Source organism: Aythya ferina (assembly GCF_964211825.1).
Source record: "Aythya ferina genome assembly, chromosome: 11".
NCBI classification, from domain to species: Eukaryota; Metazoa; Chordata; class Aves; order Anseriformes; family Anatidae; genus Aythya; species Aythya ferina.
The window spans coordinates 3810624-3833258 of NC_140307.1; the positions used below are offsets into that span (position 1 = coordinate 3810624).

The following is a 22635-nucleotide window of genomic DNA, read 5'->3' on the forward strand; positions in this document are numbered from 1 at the left end:
TTTGTAAAGAACCTCTATTAAGACACAAAACTCTTTCGGAAACAATTTTATGTCAGAGTGCTCTAACACAAATTCCAACGATGGCAAGCAGATCCCCTTAAGCTATTTATTGTTAAACAATTACAATACATTATTGAGACAAGATGCCAAAAATACAGCAGGGTGGACCTTATTGCATCTTCTGTCAGTATTCTGTTTTCAGTTAAAAATTCAGCAAGTTGACCAAGTACAAATGTAAGCTTGACTGTTTATATTTCTCACAAATGTAGGTGGAAATTTTGCTAACCACATATAATACAAACCAGCAGCTTTTTAAAGAAAAACTTTTTTAAATCAATCTTGTTTAAGTCTCCTAGCAGTTCGGCCACTTTACGCATATTTTTTCAGAAAACTTGGGATTTATTTAGCCTGTCTTGGACGAGATGCTAAGAATTACATAAGAATTACATTTTTGATTCCTCTGTGAATTCACTTTTTTTTTTTTTTTTTTTTACTTATTTTTAAAGCAGTTGTTCTTCTTCTGATACTGCAATTACAAGACACTGTTAGAGATTATTACCTGAGTATGTGCAGGTATAGACAGGTACATTTATGTTTATTTTTTTATCAGAAAAAAACGCATCATAAACAATGTGTGTGTGTACTACTGTACTTTGAGAAGTCAGCAAGTAAAAAGACTAAAAGCTTGGTTCCACTGAGGACCTGTATGATCCTGCAAAAGGCAACTTCACCTCTCTACTCATTCATTATTTTTCTCATCTCATAAGGCTACTTTCTTCATGCATGTCCAGCAGTTAAAAGCCCCACTCCCACCAGAGTCCAGGCCTAACTTAGTGCACATTGCTTGTTATGAACTCAATTCTCACTTAAAAACTTACAAAGCAGTCTATTGGTTTCTTTCTGTCTCTTGCCATTTAGAGTGCAAGTCCATTCTGGACCACACTAAAAACAACCTATGGATCACTGCAAGCCAATGGCTTCTTCAGTACTATTCTATTTTGGTTAGCAAAAAAGGACAGAGGAAGAAGAGAGTAAAGGCAGCAAGACTGAGCTCCTTGGGTATCTAATTTACTGTACTTTATTCTCTTCAGCTTAATGAACATAAATGCCCTGCAGCTCATTCAAGCAGATAAGACTTCTTAATTAATAATACAATGACAGCCTCATGACAATTGTAATCCCCCAGAGTAATGGTCTACATAAATTGTTTTGAGCTCACATACAATCCCATCAGAAATAAGATGCTTCTGATATAACACTAGCTTTTCTTCCCACAAGTTACACAAACTTGCTATACAGGCAAAGATCTATCACATTCTATTTGCATTTCCAAACAAAAAAACACACTAAACAGCAAGACAGGACATCGCTCATATTCATGCATGACCTACTAACCAACTACACATGCTGTAGAAAACCTGACAGGATACAACTGAACCATACTCTGCAGTTGGCAAAATAAACCCTAAATATCCTCCTTATCCTTACCTAGATCAACAAAAAAAATCTTAAAAGCAAATGAATACATCAGTAGTGTTAAAGAGCACCATCAACGCCTCTACAAGATTGACTCCACTGACAAAAGCTATGATATGGAGATCCTAAAAAAAGGAACAAAGCCAATGAAGTCAGGGTATAGTATAAGGATATTTCGTATTTCAAATCTGACAAAGTTATCCAACTTCCTCCAACCAAGTTAAACGGGGGGTGGGAGGAGCAATCATTTTCTACCTCTTCAATTTGCCTGAAGTTCTAGAGTAAGATCTAAAAGAAGTTATAATTCATCTGCTTTTACTACTTGTACTTCAGACATTTATCTACATCAAACACACAGTCACTGTGTGATTAAAGCTGTTCAAACACAATACCTGGCTTTCTTCCAAACTCCAATAATACTTTTCTTGCTATATATAGCCTTCTCAGAGTGTACACTGCTTTAAAGTGATACAGGGAGAAAAACAATCCTTATTTCGCAAAACAATAGGCTCTGAGCTAATGCAGCAGCAACAAGACAGCCTCATGGAACTCCATCACTACCCTCAGCATCAATCATTATCTTTCTAAAGAAATAAACAACATCAAGTTGGTGGTCTATGAAGGGAATAGAGAACAACCATTGCTTCATTGCTATATGTTCATGTTTTCTAAGCACTTTGCGTACCGAGTGCAGTTCTGGGTCCCTTTGCCTTCAAAAAAAGAATACAGCGGTACTCAAGAAGGTTTAGGGACAAGAAGCAAGATTGATCGAGGTGTGGAATATATTCAGTATAAAAACCAAGTAAGCCAGGGCTCTTCAGCCTGAAAAAAGTTAGCTAAAAAGACAATATGGCAGAAGTCCACAGAATAACAAGCAAGATAGACAGACTGGGTAGGGACTGATTCCTGCCTCCCTCATAAAGAGCTAAAAAAACTAGCAGAAGCATAACTAAAGAGATTTTTTTTTCTTGAAATAACAGGTAACAAACCTATAGGAAGTCTGAGCCAAAAGATCTTATAAATGCTGCAACTTTATAAGAGCTCAAAGCATGACTGAACAAGTCCCCTGGGGAGGGGGGCAGGAGGGTGGAAATCCATTAATGGTTACTAAATATACGGAAACCACATCCAGCTCAGGAAATCACTGAGCTAAGAATAGTCAGAAGTTGGAAGAGGATTACAGAGCAGTGTAACATGTGCACCTCTATCCTACACTTCACTCGTTATTTGCTTCTGACCATCACAGGAGAAAAGATACTGGACTAGCTGTTTTTTGGTCTGATTCACGATGACTGTTCTTGAAGATCCTAAGTCATTCCTACGTTACTTTTCCTTAAAAAACATAGCTTCCAAATACCCCCCACTATGCATTTCAGCATTAATTAAATTTTTGCCTAGTATATCACAAAGCAATTTTTAAAAGTAAGAAGAAACGCTACTTTGGTGAGTAGACATCAACTTCCGATGCTTTTCAAGTTGACAAGATGCAGCTTTATTAGGGCAAGAACAATGAAGTAACCAGCCTTCCCTAAGCCGTTCTTAAAACAATCCACTTTTGAGTACTCTTCTCTTCTGACAAACAGTTTTTGAAGACGGTTGTAGTGAACAGCTCTTGAAGGAATATAATTCAATGTTTTTGAATGGATGCATGTTAACAAAATCCATTGCTATACTATACCCACTGAAGGGCACGGTATTCGCCACGACCTCTTCACTAGCACTGTAATATTCACTGTAGACTACCACAGCAGACCACTGTCCACAGATCTGTCAAACAGCTCTACGAAACATGCTGCAGAATATACTTTTACTATATCCTTTCTGAATTTCTCATCCTGTCTTTTCATTACCATGTGGTCCTGGTAGCTACAAGATCAAATAAGGCGTCTGTTTCAATAGAGCTTGTCTACAGTCCTCCAATCTACTGGAATGACTAAGTGAGGCACCATTTAAATAGGAAAAGTTATAAGAGTTATACAATGATTTTGATTTAAAGCAGTAATTGATGTTACTTATAACAACAATTTTCCCTACAAATGCAGTATAAACATAAAGAGATGTATTTCTTATTTGTGTTCTAGTAATGCCATCTGTAGACACAGATGAAGACAAAACTCAGCTGCAGAAGGGTGAGTTAAGGAAATGAAGGTACTTAAGTCTCCATTCACTTTTTGGATTACTGATGATCATGTTCATGCAAACTCCTTGTTTCTCACCTGTCTGTTCCGTTCATCCATTATTCTCGTGATCTGTATTTTCTTTCTCCCCATTTTCAACCTCTTCTTTTCTTCACTTCACAATCCAGAAATATACTAATCCAGGAAATTTCACTCTTCGGTATTCTAACACATGATATGGTTTTCTTTTACTTTGTCTTCAGCTTGAGAAATGGTTCTTATTTCTTCTTATAAACCCCTAAAAAATAAAATTGGAAAAAATTAATGATCCTCCTTTTGTAATTTTTAAGTAAAACGCTTGCATAGTCACAAAACATATGCACACAAAATTATTTCACTGATTAAACAAGTATTTTCATTACTAAAATATACTACACACTTTATTTAAATTGAATTCCAGCTAGCGTTGTGTTTTTTGTTTTGAATTACTTCAAAAACAGACAGTAATCTCATTCCCTTTCAACTGATGCTTAGAAACCAACAACTGTCCAAGGGGGCAGTGCTTTAAGCTCGTTAAGCTTTAAGCATCAAGTTACCTTAGGTTTCAAAAATTGACCCAGAAAGTTTTAGTAAACTCTATCCATTATTTTAGGAATCCTTATATTGTAGGGGACAAAAGAGGGAATACTTTTACTTAAAAGGATGAAGACTATAGAAAATATTCTCAACAGAGAGAATTTCGCATCTACCGAGACACCAATGAATGATCGAGAAATTCACAGCTACTCTCCACAATAACCTCTAAGTTTCACATTTGCCAATAAATAAATTACTAGCCCAGCATGTTTAAATTTGGTGAACTGTAAGATACATGAAGCTGCATGCAAACTTGAAAAGCCAAATGCCTTCATAATGTGCTTATCTAGTAATTATGCAAACTAACTTGTCAGATGCCAAACATTTAAAAATTTATATGCATTTTCTGTTTTAAAAAAAAAAAAAAAAAAAAAAAAAGAATTACCACAACCACCAAAAACCTTTTAAAACATATTCCAGACTGTGTTTGAATTTTAGGATAACATTAATTCAACAAAAATTAATTCAACAAAACAGGAGAAAATGTCTACATAAATAGCCTCTAGAACACTGACTGTATACTAAAATTCATATTAAGACATGAAACATGTACAACTTACTCTATTACCACCTAATATTCATTAAAACAAAAGGGGTAAAAACAGCCACAACATTAGTTTATAACCTCTCTAATTTTCCAACCCAGAATGTCACTGGAAATCAAGTGCTGCATATTTTAATATGGGTGTCACCATGCCAGATCCTTGGGGCCATGTGTAGAAAGTGGTACAACCACATCACCGTCAGTCAGTTAATAGGCAGAGACAGCAAGAGGCGATTAGTCACAGGCTACACTTCACAATGCATTCAATTTACACTGAGCAAACAACCATGCCATTCTGATGCAGCTTGGGGAAAGAAAAAAAAAAAAAAAAGAAAAGGGAAAAAAAAAGAAAAAAGAGGTGGAGGAACATCACAAAATGAAGGGATGTCATTTTATATTTACCTGATATAAACAAAGGACTGCTTTGGGAAAAATATAAGATGCCCTACGCTATTTAGAAATACTACTCAATGGAATTTAAGACCAAAGGAACATAGATTATGTGATGTCCACTGGTCAAAAAATGTATGTTAAATGTTATTTATACTTCAACACACTTGAAAAGCATGCAGTGTTGCATTCCTTGTTTTTTCTTCAAGCAAAAAAAAAAAAAAAAAAAAAACCTTCCAAGGAGCTAGTAAAAAGTATTAATAGCTAGTTAAGGCCAGATGAGCCAGCCTCTACACAACCAAAGGCACACAACAAGTATTTTACATGGAAAACAGCAGCTGGCAGATAATTTCTTTTTTTGTGTGTGTGTGAAAAAACATAAGAATACCCTGCAAACTATTAAGTTTCAGTTCATATAACATGCAGACTTCAGTCAGCTGCCTCATTCCCTTAAAAAAAAAAAAATCACCTCACGTTATGATCACGTTAAATTTAGTCATGCGAAAATCTGGTTGCATTCCCTGGACGTGGCTTATCAAAGGGCCTCTGTGAGCAGCTATTAAAAATTCAGTTTTCTTCTTCACGTGCAGCTTCATTTTCTCATTTACCATATACTATTGAAGTAGTTCTCTGAGTACAAAATTATCAGATTCCTGCCTCTGCTTTGTGAGACTGCTCACCATCAGAAGCACTCTTAAGAACAGCCACCACATGACAGACCAGAGATCCATCTGGTCCAGCATTTTATCTGGGGCTATTAGCAAAGAGCACTAGGATGAAAACGGAGAGAAACAGAAATAACGTAAGCACGTATCACTTAGAAGCAATATTCAGAAAGCATTTTCTCCAGATATTCAGTGATTTTTAAATAAAGAACTTGTGGAGCGATACATGACATCTTAAATTCAAAACTCTTCCTCAAATTTTCTTCCACTTTTGAAACCGTGGAAACTTTTTGCATCCTGAAGCAAGGAGCTCCACAGCTTAGCTATGCATCAGAATGAAAGACACATCCTTTCATTTAAGCCTGATCCTGTTTGTTAGTGTTGATATCAACAGATCTTGAACAACACGAGGCAATGAACCATCTGTTGTCTTCACCCATCACGTCAGTTCTGATTTTGACACCTATCCTCTATCTGCCTTCGGTTACTTCTCTCCAAACTCAAGAATACCATACCAATCAATCATTTCTTGCTCGAAAGCCACTCTCTGCCTAGCTATGCTGTCCGTCTCTCCACCCTTTCCAGTTTCGCTCTGTTCTTTCTGCACCACAATGACCAGCATCATACACAGTACACAAGGTAAGAGGTCTACAAAAATTTAAGATAATTTACCATAAATTTGTACAGAGGCATAAGAATATTTTATGTTCTACTACACAGACATTAGACATAGACCTACAGAAATATGCCAGTTCTCAAACTTTTCCTGAGGAACTCTGGGAAGCAAAGCAGTGCTCCCAAACCCGATTTGAAAACCCTGATGTGGGAGCACTCACTCCCTTCCTACAAACCTGCCTCATCCACTCACATCTTCCACCTCCAGCAGCAGGTGTTCAAAACCAAGTCTATGCAGTGAATAAAACAGGCTCATGGGGGAAACTGGGTAGAGGAGAGAAATATGGTGTGAAATTATATGATCTGTACACTTCAGGAGGCAAAATAGGAGACAAACATTTTCTGTCAGCTAAAGGAAAAACCAGTAGTAAGGAAATGCCACTATCTGCTCCAGAAACTCTCACAGGAAAGAAATGGGAAAACCAACAGCCATTTTCACCAACATTTTGTTATAATTCTGGGTGCTATTTCAGGTCCTCTAAAATTAGTATGCTCTATCAGGCACAAACACATCAATCCGTCATCCATTTACCGCCTCTGCTTCACCCTGTTCACTAAGCACAAGGCTTCCTCTTGTTCCAGGTCCGCTACCTTCCTCAACCTCCCGCAGCCTCTCACTTGGCCAATCCCCCACCCATCTGCACGCCCATCCTGTCTGCATCAGCCAGGGCCGCCTCTCCTCCCCCTGCACCAGTTGCTGTGGACACCAGAAACATGGCTTGGAAGAACATTTGCCAAAGACAACCCTTTCAGTCAGACATCACACAAGAGGTGACTTTCAAAGCTAAGGGGTGAAATACAGGCTCAGCATGTACTTTGGGAAGAACCCATCTTGCTACTAACGGCGTAATCAGGGTAAATCACACAGTAAAAAAAACCTTTTTGGGCATGTTCATAAGATCCAAATGAAGTTAGCACCAACGACAAACACACTCTCACTTCCCAGGGGAGCAATGAGTTTTCCTTTTCCTAATCCTTGATCACGTCACAGTTGCAGTTCTATTTTCCTTCCTGCTCAGTAGCAAAACGCCTAAGAGACAGTGTCCGCTGTACAGGTACATCAAAAACATACTTGGCAAAGCTCTCAGTTTGCTGTCATGACTCCATTGCAAACATACCTAGGTAAAATTCTTAAGTCACAACACCTTTTCATGTAGATCATCACCAAACTTTTGCCCAAATAAAGGGAAATTAGTAGGCATATGAAGATGAATGCACATTTATTTCCAAAAGCAAACATGAAACTGACATTAAATAACCTCGCCAAAGGTGAAGTTCTACTTTCCTAAGTGACAAACCAATGACAACCACCAAAGCTTTACATCTGCCTTCATGGGCACACACAAGCAATTCTTTAGGGGTGGTGGTGGTAACAATTTCTGGTATCTGTTGAACAAAAAAAGTAGGACTAAGGGGAGAAAAAGAAGAGGAAAAAATGATGTGCCTCGTGATAAGCTTCAAACAGAAAATCATGTCAGCTCGCAATAATAGGGAGAAAAATGAGGTTGGTAGCTAAGTAGAAGCCTCTATTACTGCATGAAAGTACTATTTACTCCAAATTTTGTGGATTGGATCGACTCTTTTTCTACACACTAACTACTGAAAGACATCAGGAACATATGCAGAGATATACCTTCATAACTGTGCATTTTGAGCACCTCAGAACAGTTCGTTCATTCTCAAGATTGCTTACAGTTTCACAAATAGCGGAAGATATACAACTTTAAAGCAAGGAAATGGTATTTGACCTACTTTGAAAGATCCTTTCAAGGGTTCAGTGGAAACAAATTATATTGGTCTTGAAGCCTTCTGGCATAACAGGTTAGGAAAAAACTGTGTCAGAATTATAATCCTTCCATTTATTTTCCCTGTATTTCCCTCTGCTTCTCTTTGGTTTCTTGGAACTTCCATTTCCCCATCATGGTTACAGGTTGCGTTTGACAGTAACCACATCAGCACAGCTCGCTCCGCTCACTGCAATGCATGCAAAGAAACGCGTGTCATCGCGTCAGATCATCTGCATGTTAACTCTCAAAAACCAGAGCTGCGTGGATCTGTATAGATGCACCTTACAGCCATGAGCCTTGCCTGGGGCTTACTGGATAGCAGGGCCATATCACAGCTAACAGGTGTTTCTAGTCTCAGAAGAGCCAGGGCCAGATACTTTTATAGATTTGGCTCCTTTACCTGTAAGCAGGAACTGATGGGCATAGACTGATAGACTGCACAACCAACCCAAGGCTGAACGCAGCTCTTTCACTCATAATTCAAAGTCATACTTAGCATGTGTGACAATGACACGCCCAGAATGTAAATACTGAGATGGAGATGAGGCCCATCATCAGCTCCTGACTGGTTTACATCCACAAAGCAGTTATCACAGCTTATCTCATTTTTCTGTAATACCTAGAAACATGAAGTGTCCTCCTTCCCCACCCCATAGCTCCAGTAGCAATAGCTAAAGAAAATTAAGAGTCAGAGAATGCCTTCACCAAAACAATTCATCAAAAGGTTAATGGGGTGTATGGAGCTGGGTCAAGCATCAGACCAACTTACAAAATACACTCAATCAGATTTGGATCTGCACTGAAACATGCCAAGAGCCAGGGGGTGTTACCACAGCTCTCTAGACATTCAGCCAGCCCTGCTTCAGAATTCACTGCTGCCACTTTGAAGTCAGATTTTAAAATTATGATTTCAACCGCAGGGACTCCAGCTACCTATGTTTTCATTTAATAAAGATGAAGCCCACATTCTCACTGGGGTTTTTGCAGAGCTGTGCAAAAACAGTGACCAAAATATTTCCTACAACGGTAGTTCTATAGCCTTTCATCATTCATTGTTACAAATAATTTAAAAATGTGTAGAACAATAGCAAGGTCTACCCCTTTAAAACAAGACTATGTTGCCATTTGACCTCATAGTTCTTGCCATATTGCAATATTAGGAAAAAATACTTTTTTCCATCCTCTGTTTTAGTCATTCTTCCACATCCAGATAGAGCCATACAGTCAGGCCAGTGGACTGGCCTCAGAGGGTCTTCAGCTAACAAGGGATACACAAACATTGTTATAAAAACAATAATCCAAGCCTTAGCCAAAATCATTTTTTATTTTTTTTTTTTTTAAGTGGGACAACATGAAAAAAACAGGAAGCCATCAACAATTCTTTACTGATATTCTTTTCATGCATAATAAAACACTCGTTTCTTTCAGCTGGGAAGAACACCACACAAGTATCCACGTCTTTCACACCAGAACATTTCAGTAAACTTTGAAGAGTGGATTTGTGGAGCTCTGCAACTAAACGTGCTCCTCAATTTCAACATTAAAAACAACAAATCTACTTTGAGCTTCCAATTTGTAAGTCACATAGCTTTTCAAATTAGGTTCTCAAGGCTTATTATATGACCTCAGACTACTTTAAAAAAGTCTTACTGAAGAACTGCAACTCCTGATGATGACTGACGGTCTCTTAACATGGCCTTTCCTGCCATTCATTCACATGCAGTTAAGTCCTGCCTAAAATGAAGTCAAGTAACATCTTCTTGTGAACAGAACTACTGCAATATAAACTGCATGAAAAACCAACTGAGATTCAGATGGCTGCTTTTAAAGCATGTTTTCTTACTCCTAGAACATGCATTATTAAGGAGAGATTTTCTTGAGCTGAGGAAGCAAACAGATTTCAGGAACTACCAGCATCACCTACGACAGGATGTGCACTCCTAGATAACAAGAAACATGGCATGGTCCTGGATCAAGGACAGCCGGGAATTCTGTTACTGCTAGTCAAAAGTAAATGGGTTCACTTTTCAATTAAACTCAACACCTAAATATTTTCATGTTATTATTATAAACTCTTGGCTTACTACTTCAGTCCATAAAATACATATCAGTCCATTCTCAGCATTTACACTCTCCAGAAAGAAAACAGCCATTACCAAGCTATCTGTAAAAACAGACATCTTGACCATGGACTTTAAGTGGCATTAAAATCCATTTTCTTGTTCCCATTTCTTTAAAGCTATCCTAATGATTCGGTGAGAATCACCTGGAAACAGACCTTCATGAACACAGGTAATTAACTAACCAACACCTGGTCATCAACAGCGTGGACAGTTTTTTTCATCTTACAACAAGAGAGTATAAAACACAATTCAGTGTTAACTGAGTGTTACCTCAGTGAAGCTCAGGCTTTAATTACTGCAGTCTTGGCTTATTACTTTTTCCATCTCAACTGAAGTTTATAGATTAAAAGAATACAGATAACCTTACACATGGTGGGGAAAAAAAAAAGAAAAAAAAAAAAAACAATCATGTATTTGGCAAAGGCACCGTATCAACAAGAACAAGACTACGGGCAGTGAATGAGACTGGGGACAAGTGGACAGAAGATGGTTTCACAGTCAGAACAGCTGAACCTCAGCAAATAACCTACATAAAATGAACATTTATAAACAGAAAACTAGACAAAAACCACTCCGTATGTTCTGATGTACTACAACCACATCTCATGGTAAGATTACACAGAAAAAAACATACCTGAAAGCAACATCAGTAAAAAACAAATACAGCTTAGTATTTTCAGGCAGTTCAAAATTAAAAAAAGGTGCCAACTGAGCTAACTCAAAACAAGCAACATGGAATCACAGAACATCGAGCTGGAAGGGACCCACAAGGACCATTGAGTCTAACTCAACATCTTGACATAAGACTTAAAGCTTCTAGAAATGGAGAGGCAGAGAAATTATTCAGAACACAGCACATACTGCAGGGCAATGTTATGAGATTTACTACTCTTATCCTTCAAATACTCTTTAAAATTGTATTCAAATTGTGCAGGCTGCACTTCAGCTCCTTTGTGCAAATGCCAAATAAGCAATTCTCCACTTAAGAAATACAGTGTCTGTTCTCAGTACGTTAAAATTAATTGGTGAACAGCTGGCATAGTTTTCCAAGGTATAAGTGGAAATCATAGGAGATTTTTCCTTTATATGCATGTATGAAAAAATGAAAGGAAGATATATCGTGAGGTATTTTTTTTCTACTAGCATAGAAAACTGTATTGGCTGTGTACTTCAACAAACTGACGTTGTGATTTGTAGCAAGACCCTAAAGCTCAGCGAAGTTCTGGTCACCCGTCAGTGACTGAACTCGTGGTGATTCTCTTTGACTTTTTCCAGAGGAAGACTGCCCACCCCGCCTGCAGAGCACGAACTGCTGAGGTAATGCACCAACCAGCCGCCTAACAGCGCCTTCAACACATGTTATTGAACAAACATCACTGCAATCAAAAACATCTACAGCTGACTTCAGGAATGTAATGGGATACAAAGGCAGCCGCAGCTTCCACATGGCTCCGCTTACACTGTCGCCTTATACAGTTTGCTCAAAGAAGACTATAAACTAAAAAATTGGCAAATTTTAAGTTCTTAGCAAGAGAGAAAAGTGAGTGAATGAGTGAATGGAAATACAGAAGGATTACAAACAAGATCCTTCCTTGAACACTGTGCCTTTGTGGTGTGCTTTGATCCTGCAGGATCTGTGCCAGGCAGCCATTTGCTCAATCTCCCCCAGTGGGATGGGAAGAGAAGCAGAAAAAAGTTAACACTCATGGGTTGAGATAAAGACAGTTTAATAGGAATAAAAGTAAGGGAATAATAATTATTATGATGATAAAAGAATATACCAAACAAGTGATGCACAAGGCAATTGCTGAACACCCGCTGACTGAGCCCAGCCCAGCCCCGAGCAGCAGCTGCCCCTCCAGCTCAGGCCCCCACCGCTGTTGCTCAGCCCGATGCCACATGGCACAGGACATCCCTTGGGCCAGTTGGGGCCAGCTGTCCTGGCTGTGTCCCCTCCCAGGTCCTCTGTACCCCCAGGCTCCTTGCTGTCAGGGCTGAAAAGTCCTTGACTTCGTGTCAGCGCTGCTCTGCAACAACTAAAACATCAGCGTGTTATCAGCATTCTTCTCACCCTAAACACAGCACCACACCAACTACTAGGAAGGAAATTAACTCTGTCCCAGCTGAAACCTGGACACCTTGAAAGATGTCTTCATTTGCAAGTCTAGCTTCAGTCAGAGGCTGTGTGAGGCAAAGCACCACATGCTCCCCCTCTGTATTTAAGCAATTTCTTCCCATGGCTTAGCTCCTTCTTAGCTACCTGCTTCTTCCTGATCCTCTCTCTCAGCTTTTCCTCAGGCTCTCCATGAGCTGCAGGCCCCAAGCTCCTTGCCTCTCTCCTTCTTCCTCCTGCTGTGACAGGTAGTCCCCACAACCATTTCTCACCAAATACACCCCTCTGCTCTTGCAGAGCATTCCATGGGATCCAGGTGTCCCTTTTAAAGGGGACAAGACAGGAAAAATGAGAAAAACAGAAGAGAGACCACGCATCAAAGAATCTGTAAGAAGTTTTAAACCACTAAACAATTATCCAGAAAGCTTTCTTGATCATTTATTCAATGTCTGATTAAATAACAGCATGCAGTCATATTGTTGAAGTGCAACAATTATAAACCAGAGACGCGACAACATAATGCCAGAAACAGCCTGCATGCCTCAATGAGACATTCAGCAAGCCATGAAGACACCTACGTGTTTCTAACAAAGGTTAGCACTAAGATTCTGCTTCTGCGGCTGCATTTGTTTAAAGCTCAGTCTCTTCTTCTAAAATTTAGGTACATCACCAGTTTAAACTTCTAAATAAGAAAAAAAATATGCTGTACATCAGAGATAAAAACCAAGGTCCAGTGAATTATTTCCTGTATCCTTTCGCGCAAACAGCCATTTTGTATTTAAGTAAATTAAAATACCATTTTGGCAGGGGAGGGAAAATAGGGGAAGAGGTGTACTACAGCAGGTCTCACAGGGCAGATCCTTTACAAACATGCACGTAGACAGTGTCCTTGTAATCTAAATGTTTCAGAACGTAAATGAGACAGACAGGTGGCAATTAATAAAATAACATAAAGTGAGCAATCTCCTCAGCTGCATCTCAGGAGTGATGTATGGCAAAAGACTAAATCCAGGTAGAAGACAGCGTTACTGGAAGCAGGGACATGGTGCTACACATCTACACAAAGGAAACCACCTGATGCCCGTGAACTCTCTAATTTCAGCAGCCATTTTTAAAAGCAGACCTAAAAGCACCTTATTGATCCAAGTTCTGAAAAGCACTTGGTTTTTCTTGCTTAAGCCTGAGGCCACTGCCCTCAGCTTAGATGCCTACATTCCTAAAAACAACTGCAAGCTAAGACTAACGAAATAGAATAGTGGGCAAACTACTAGAGACAGAGTTAATTACATTTAAATACGTACCCCAACACCTGAACACACTGCTGAAAGCTCAGTTTCCACTTAAAAAATATATATATTATTCAGAATATTTTCTTCTGTTGATTAACACTAACTTTATTGGCAGGTGACATCTAGTACTCTCATTGTTCATGTTATTGACATGAACCTAGCCACTTGGATTCACATATAAAGACACTACTTACACTACTGATCACAGCACACTGAATCTTCAGATAAGAACTGTTCTCTGAATAGAAACCTAATTCTAAAATTAACTAACTTTGAAAAGTTTTTTCCTTACCAATGGCAACCAACCAGCACACACAGCCAATTAATATGCTTTAGCTGATGAGCAGAAATTCACGATGCTACAATAACTCTATTATGTTATACCTGAAAGGCAGAGCATATGACAAAACAATTTGATTTCACATTTCTCACAGCCTGCAACAAATACAAAACTTAAGTCATTTGATCCTAACTAACGTCACTGCTTCACAGCAAAACTACAATTCAAGTGGTGCATAGCATGAAACAACATCAACAACTTCTGAAATCAAATGACTTATCCTTTAAAACATTCAGTGACTTCAAGAGAACAGAGTGCCCAAGCTTGCTCCCGCTATTGTATTAAAACCATTAAACATTGGATTAGGAATCTCAAGAACTCCCAAACTTTTCACCTCTCATGAAAATGATTTTAAACCTGCCCAAAGAAAGCAAACCTTAAATGCACCTTTTAAGCATGGCCATAGAATTGCTTTTCCCTAGTGTAGCCATAATCCTACTTAAAAGACCTACCCAAACCCAGCAGCCAAAATAAGAAGAGACACTAAAAAGGCCTGAATGAGAAGATAAGAGCTGGCAGAAGTGAATGCCCAGACAGATTTGATTGAGGTCCCAACCAAGGATCAATTCAGTTATCCGTATGTAAATATACAAAGCCTTCTGATAAACTACATCACTGAGGACTTAACCAAGGGCAAGAGTAATAAGAGAAGCAAAATATCACACAAGCTGGATCTTAATGTATGGTGACTGGCCTATTTGCAATTACATTAAGTAGCTAAAAGCTGAGGGTGAAGCCTAGACAGACTCAGATTATCACAGAGTCTCCTTATTGAAAACCTCTTCCATTAAAACGAGGATATTCAATTAACGTGCACAAACAGCATTAGATGCAAATGCAAGCTTTTTCACACTGAAAGGGAGACACCTCTGTCTTCACCACTTCATCAGCCAAGTACTGCTCGATATAATGCCTGCCCTGATCTGGTGGTAACCAGGATCACAGACTACAAATACAGCTCAATGTTCAGATCCACCATTAGGCATTAAAAATTAAGTAAGAACTATAACACAGCTTACTCTCCTGATTTTGGAAAAGAAAATCAAAATTATCCTATCAAATAAACTGCCAGAAATGCCAGCAAGCAGCCCTGAGAACCACTTCTGAAGGAAGACTACATGATGAGCCTGGTCTCTTGCACTATTAGATAGTCAAAGTGGACATCTCAACATGTAGTTATTGCATCAACAATTTAAATCTGCAAGGAAAATTACAGAAAACAGTACCCATTTCACATACACTGCTGGATCCCTTCCATCCAGCCTATCTGCTTGTTCATCTCTGACAAAAAACTATCAAAGAGGCCCAGAGAGCTCATTTGGGTTGTAAAGCAAACATGTAGAAGTCAAACAAAAATGACTTTGCTTCTAGGTATTAGTTGAAACTGCTACAGTAAACGTTAACTGCAGTATCTTATTTTGGTAAGAGCAGTTGCATGCCACTACAAAACTCCCAACGCTGCCTGTAGTGCTGGGAGGTGACTCTATGAAAGTATGCCATGGGCAAGGTCAGAGTCTTCAGGCAATCTCTGAGCTTGGAGAAGCGAGTGGTTAAAATGATGTTAAATTCCTGCATGTGAAGCGATAAGACTTATTAAGGCACAGAAATATTTTGTTGTTGTTCTAACAGTATCACTGGAGTGCACGAAGAGGAATTGGTGCTCTTCCATTCCGTCCTGGTATGACAATAAAGCACCTCATCTCCATGAAAAACTACACAGTAATTCACCTAAGAAAAATTCCCACATATTAAATGTACTCAAGAAAGTGGATTCTATATCCCAAAATCAGATGCTAGATGTATTATTTTACAGCATCTTATTTTATTCAAAGTAAATCTTCTGTCAACATATGATCATATGGAGTTGTGGGGATATAAAGGAAGAACCACAGCCAACTGCCATGCAGTTTAAATGCAAATTTCAAGAACCTGCTTAGAAACATCACACACAACTCCATTTTTCCCCATAAGAAATGTTATATCCTAAAAGAAAGCAAAGCAAAAAAAAAAAAAAACACATATATTAAGGTTGAGTTCTCCTGGCCTTTAGGACATGAAAACCTTTTACATGCTGACTTGAAGCCTTGCAGCAGCTGAAGCAATAAATATTGACAGCTAGCTGGCAAACAGCAGAGATACCAGTGCTCAGGCTCCAATTTCACTTGCATCAGCAAAGACAGATCCTAGAAGGGGCAGCATAACCAGGGCCTTATATGTGCATCGCTATCGCTGCTGCCTTTGTCTGTATTGAAAGCACATTTTCCCCTCTAAGACTGGAGTTCCTTCAAACATACCTGCTTACATATATGACTCTGAAACCTTTCACTTAGCTCTTCAATCCCATTGCAACATACATGGTAATACAAAACTGACTGGCTACAAAGCGTACAGCAAAAACGTTGTGGTTATTCAGTTCCATCCTTCCCTCTTCTTACATAGCCCCACTCATTCTCTCCGATGCTTCTCAAGTTTTACATGAGGCCACACACTGCTTATCAAAAACTGAACAGTCAATTCATCGCAAATAAGAGGGAAAACCCAGTACTGAATTACAAGATATTCAGACAGCACAAAGAAATGGAAGAATTAATAAAATAGGGTTTAATTTAGAAATTGTGTTGGTGACTGAGTTCTATTTTTCTCCCAGCTCCCATCTCAAACATACTTTACTCTTGAAGCTGGACTACAGAAATTTTAAGGAAATAAATCCAGTTTGCATAAAGGAAACAAAGAAAAAAGACAAGACTACAAAACTCTGTCTCTATCTTCACACCAGAGAAAGTTAACTTCCAGCAACTTACACTGCAGTGCAGACTGATAGTTTCTTTTCAGCTACATTTCATCCTGCAGCCAACTCAAACAGATTTTAAACTGAGGTTTAAAATAAAATATTTTACGTTTTTAATAAGAATTCTGTGTTTTACCTGTCCTGCAGCAGGAAAAAAAAAAAAAAAAAAAAACAACCTAAGCCGGTTCTCAAAGCTTCTGCTCCTGACTTCATCTGAAGCTAACAAATTTTTACCCCTGCACAAACACATCTAAGATCATGCTGTATGTTTATATTTGTACGAATCCACCAGCGCACAGTGCCACTGTCCTCCCCAGTGCATAGCTCTGATGGGTGCAGGGGCGGACACATCCTCTGCACTATAAGCATTTGCCTGCTTTCCAAGGGAAGATACGAAAGACAAGCTCACCCTCCAACTTTGAGTAAACACCAATCTTAACATACAACCTGAACCAATACTTGTGAAGATTTCTCTTTCTGGCTTCCTGAAGATCTTCTTTCCTCTTTGTCTAACACTAAAGATACTTCATTTTGATGGCAGTACCTGATTAGCAAGCCTTTCTAGATGACAGGCACTTCCCTTTGTACGCCTCACTTGCTCAACAAACGCAAATTCCACATTAGAAAAAGTACCCTATGAAACCTGAAGACTGCCATAAACGCACGGTTCATTAACCAACATGGACGCACGAGAGTGGTTTTATTGCGCTGGTGCGGAGCATCTAGAAAGTAGCAGTGTACTGAGGTTCAGTTCAAGCAGAGAACACTAAGATTTCTGCTTTCAGGCTTCCATGCTACCAAGTCAGTCCAACTGCAGTATTTGCAAGCCATCAATTTGGGCATAGACAGTAAGTATCTAGTTTACCTAGTGAATCCTCAGACTCAGAATCTCATTTGATTCAAATAGCTGCCATTGCCTAGTTGTTTCAGTAGGGAGGTCTGAAGTCAAAACATTTATGAACAGGATGGAAACATTCCCTACAGGCTTCACATGTGACAGCTATCAAACCTCGCCATTGGTTCTGTTTTGAAGCAAATCCCAGTCAGTTTCAGGGCAGATGCTCAGTCCCTACAGTTTGAAGAAAGGCACTACAGAGAATAGGAAAGCCCCAAGAGCAGAGGACAAAAATGATGGAAGACAGCAGGAAAAAGAGTTAACACTAAGCTTATCTGGGCATTTTATCCAATTTGATGCCATTAAGCGTAGAACAAAGAAATGAACATGTTGGCATGTTTGTTTTAATTTAATAGACTCAAACAGACATTAAAAAGAAACCAGTTCCCATTCACTGTCCAAGCTTCATTTTAAGGGAAGATATTTCAAGGAAGAACATGGTATTCTTTGGCTCTCCAAAAGCAAAATCAATTAAGCAGAAGACTCGGTTCTTGTAACCACAATTTATTTGCAAGAGCCACAAGAAAAAGCAAGCTAAAAATTACAAAACTGAAATTAATAAATACTTGTCAGTAGCACTGACAAACCAACTGCAAACAAATGACAGCCTTGGACAGAGATCTGCATTATCACTGCTTCTGCAGTGTCACAGATCCAGACTGCTAGGAAAATGTTTTAATGTTATGAAAAACAAAACGTTAACTCTAAGGGGTCACTGTTGATTTCATACACTATTAATCCAGGAGCTTTGCATGAGAAGAATTTTGATATTTTGAAGCACTTAAAAACACCAGCCTTGGCTTCCAACAATTATATTATGGAGGCCTAGGAAACAGCATGGATGCTAAGGTACGTGGCTCTACACCTGAGAGCATAACATTGTCATGCTACATTAAGGGATAATTTCAGTTCTCTGCTCTGTTTAAGGCTGTCTAATGGCACACATAGCAAAACAGTATTAAAATACTCAACAGAAAGTCTACCGGGCTTCCTTCTAATTTTTCTTAATGCAGTACCTACCAAACCCTGAGAACCTGATAGGCAGTATCTTCAAACTGAAGGAACTTACTAGGCCATAATGACAGTGAGTCTAGAGAAATGCTATTAAACCCACACACACACTTCAACCACCTGTTAGCTGGAAGAAAGTGCCTACAGTCTTTTCAACAGGAAATGGTGGGAAAAAGAAGTTACCAGCTGGAACATGTACAATTTAATTCATAGCGAGGGGAGGTGGAGCCACTCATTTCTCATGCTTTTGGCCAAGTCTTGCTGGCAAGAGATTCGAGGCATTGTGTGTGACCACTGGACACGAAGAAGAAAGGAGCTCCCAAAGCACTCAGAACCCACTTGAAACTTTAAGCCTACAGAATGCAATTAGGCAGCTCTGAGGCTAAGTAAATTCCTTGGCTATGGGTCGTTAGAAATTGTCTCACATTCAGTATCAAAACTGCACTCTGGGGCTTCGAGCCAGCCTAGGACATTTTTATTCATCTGGGCCCATTCTCAAAGTGCAAGAAGAACCTTGCTGCTGCATGCTAAATGGTATCACACAACAAACTGGGCATAACATGCAAGCCAGCTCACTCCTTCCACACAGAATAAGATGTCAAAAACACTGAAAACAGTAAACCAACATCAATATCACACCTGCAGCACCACACCACCCAAAAATCGGCATTAAATTTTACTAGGGTTCTGTATCAGAGAGATTATGTGGCATTGAAGAGATTATCTGCCTTGCTACACTGTCCTGATAGTGGATTTATACGTGCCACTCTTCCCAGCACTATGTCCTAAATGTCTGCCTGTTAAATGTGCAAAGAACGTATATGACACATGAACTTTTAAGCACAGATACCAGTAAAAAAAATCTGACAGTATCATAGCATTGTGAAAATTCACAATTTGTAGATTATATATACTTATAGATTAAGTACCTAAGAATCAGATTATTTTCATACTTCATTTAAAAATTAATCTTCAGTCATCATGGCAGAAGAAAACTGTGAATCCTAACAGCCTAGATCCAAACAAAATACTCCTAAAACGAAGGTGGATTAAAAAATTCCACGTATTTTGGAATTCTGACTCCTGTTTTCCACAGATAGGAAGATAAGGCTTTGGCATTCCAAATCCCTCGGCTGGTTACTTCTCAGTTACAAACAGAGCCATAGTTTGATAATATTTTATTTAATTAACAGAACTCTGAAAATAATTAGGGAAATAACTGCTGAGAATTTGCTTCATTCACATGTGTAAGATCACATGGTTACTAGACACATGCATACTAAATATACCACATGCTATCATGGCAGGAGCTCGGTTCTGTACAGGCCCCTTGTATTAAATTTCTCCCGCAAGTGACATTAGAGTTTAGCTCTGCTACAGCAAATATACAAAGAGGCCGCACATTCCGAACAATCATCCGAAGGGAAAAGCTATGCCAACAGAGCACTAAGTGTGCCAGTGCTACCATAACCCACTTAGTGCTTTAGAACACACATGTAACCCTTGCATTTGTTATTTACATTAGGAGGTTTTAACATTCAAGACTCCAAAGCTTATTTCTTTGTCTTTTATTCTCTCATTAAACAAATTTAAGGAAAAAGTTACAAGATTTTAGTCCATAATGCGTGACATAGAAGATGGATTAAATTCAAAACTGGGCACGTTATTAACCAGATATGATATTTAACTACGTTTGAAATGTTTTAGTGGTTTATTAAACCAACTGGGTACACAATAGCTACTAGAACACATAATAAGCTTCATGGCATGCTGTTCTAACAATTTCATAGCAGATGTTCTCTATAAAAGATATTGATATATAAAGACACACATTGTCACTACATATATTGACATATAAATATACACACATTGGCATATAACAAGTGCAAACAAATCTGAGTTGTCAAAACTGAGTGCACACTTCAAATATTTAATCAACCTCTGTTGCTGCACTTTCCGATGTCATACCACAAAAACTGATACCACGGCAAATGCCAGCCCGATGGGCAAAGGAAGGCAACTTCTTCTGAAAGCTGCCCAGGAACTAACACAGGGGGCACCTCAGATACCGTGGTTCATGGCTGCAGCCCACCGCCTCGGAGAAAGCCAAAATGAAACGGAAATAGATTTGATCACAGAGCTCAAAACAGATTAGAAAAGTATCTGTATTCTGCTGTATTCACATTAATCCTTTCCTTTACAGAAGCACAGAGGAAAGCCTAACTCCTTCAACTCAAATACTCATCAGTAACAGTGTAATCACAATAAGCTTCAGCGCTGAAGCTGGAGGCAGGGGAGAGCATCCAGACCTTTAGTAAATATTTAGGCCACTAGCTCACATATGGAAATCTCAGACTGTTGCTAACGAAACCACATGCATGGTGGCTAGTTTAAAAGTTATCCCCTGTACCTGCTTCAGATGCAACTTGATGTTTGCTGCATACTATGAACACATCTAGACCTGTTCCACTCAAGCAGTAACTCCACAAGAAGGCTCAGACATCCCTGGTTCTCCGCGCTGTCAGAAGGACACCTGGAAGTATGCCATGGGCAGATCAAGCTAACATAAAGGGAGGCAAACCTACAGCTATGCCGTGATAAATAGCTGGATTTTGAGTAGATGATATTTTAATGATTGCTCATTATGTAATCTGAGTAGCTCCTTAAATTAGCCTGCAGAGACTAATGAAGCAGCAGTTTATCAAATAATACAGTGGCAGAGATACAGCACATCACGTTTTTACAGAAGAGAAACAGTAGAACCTTTGCAATTTCATTCACTCAGTGGTTATACACCAAACTAGCTCAAGTTTACAGTATGGTCCCAATACACTGACCGGGTTCCATTCAGACATTACAGCTTCAGTACAATTAATGAATATAAAAGTTCACGTTATTGCTTTCATGCTTCATAAAGTTTATGATTACAACACCATACTGAGGTACATCTCACTTCACATTCCTCAAAAATAATACAGTGTCTAAGGGACCATGCTGGAGGCACCCCATCATCTCTGCAAAGCAGGAAAGATTTTTTTTAATGAACCAGGAGAAACATTTGTACTAACTACATGGAGAATCTGTATTTACTTCATGCCACACATAAGCACATTCTTTACGTGGTCAAGTAGCACCATGTTGACTAAGCACTGGTACAGGGCAGCATTCCACCTGATAGCTTTAATACTCAATCTGGGCCACCTGGGCACTGTGCAGCTGGTGGTAAGGAGTCCCCACACCCTACCCCGTGGGAGCACAGAAAGTGCTGTTGCAAAGAAAAAAAAAGAAAAAAAAAAACAAACACTTTTTTCAGGAACTGTGGTTCACCTCCTTCTAACTGTCAAAAAGGCAAGCCTATCCCATCAGGGTCCCATTGCCTGCTTTTGCTAGACCCAGCACTTGACTTGTTACTGCTCAGATACTTAAGCAATCACTGTATTTGCATCAGGCTTGAACCCATTTTGGTATTACATTGTATTTGAAAACTTATTTCCATCTTGATGATTGAAGAATTACATCCCACTCTGACCAACTACTACAAAGTCACAGCACTACAGAACAACGATGTAAAGGCGCATTACAAGTATACAACACATTCAGAAGTTTGATACCTGATATTGCACCAATACAGTAAACATTGAAATACAAATGTTTCTACTGCAAGCAAATAATATTAAGGTTCTACAGATCACTTGAAACATGTTTTGACTAAGAACAATGCTCAGTATTACACAAAATATTTAAAAAATGCTGACCTTGGTAGAGACTTGGCATTAAATTATCTGC

General features: G+C 39.0%; 1 protein-coding gene across 8 annotated transcripts in view; it reads right to left on the reverse strand.

Annotated features, from left to right (window-relative positions):
* The window catches only part of MEF2A (myocyte enhancer factor 2A), an 85844-nt gene that overhangs the window by 48099 nt on the left and 15110 nt on the right, over positions 1-22635 (reverse strand). For all 8 annotated transcript variants that reach the window (XM_084531892.1, XM_084531896.1, XM_084531894.1 and 5 more), the window contains exon 2: positions 3693-3891. In XM_084531892.1, coding sequence (XP_084388018.1) covers positions 3693-3746 — 54 coding nt within the window. In that variant the 5' untranslated portion in view covers positions 3747-3891. The remainder of the gene's footprint in view (positions 1-3692; positions 3892-22635) is intronic.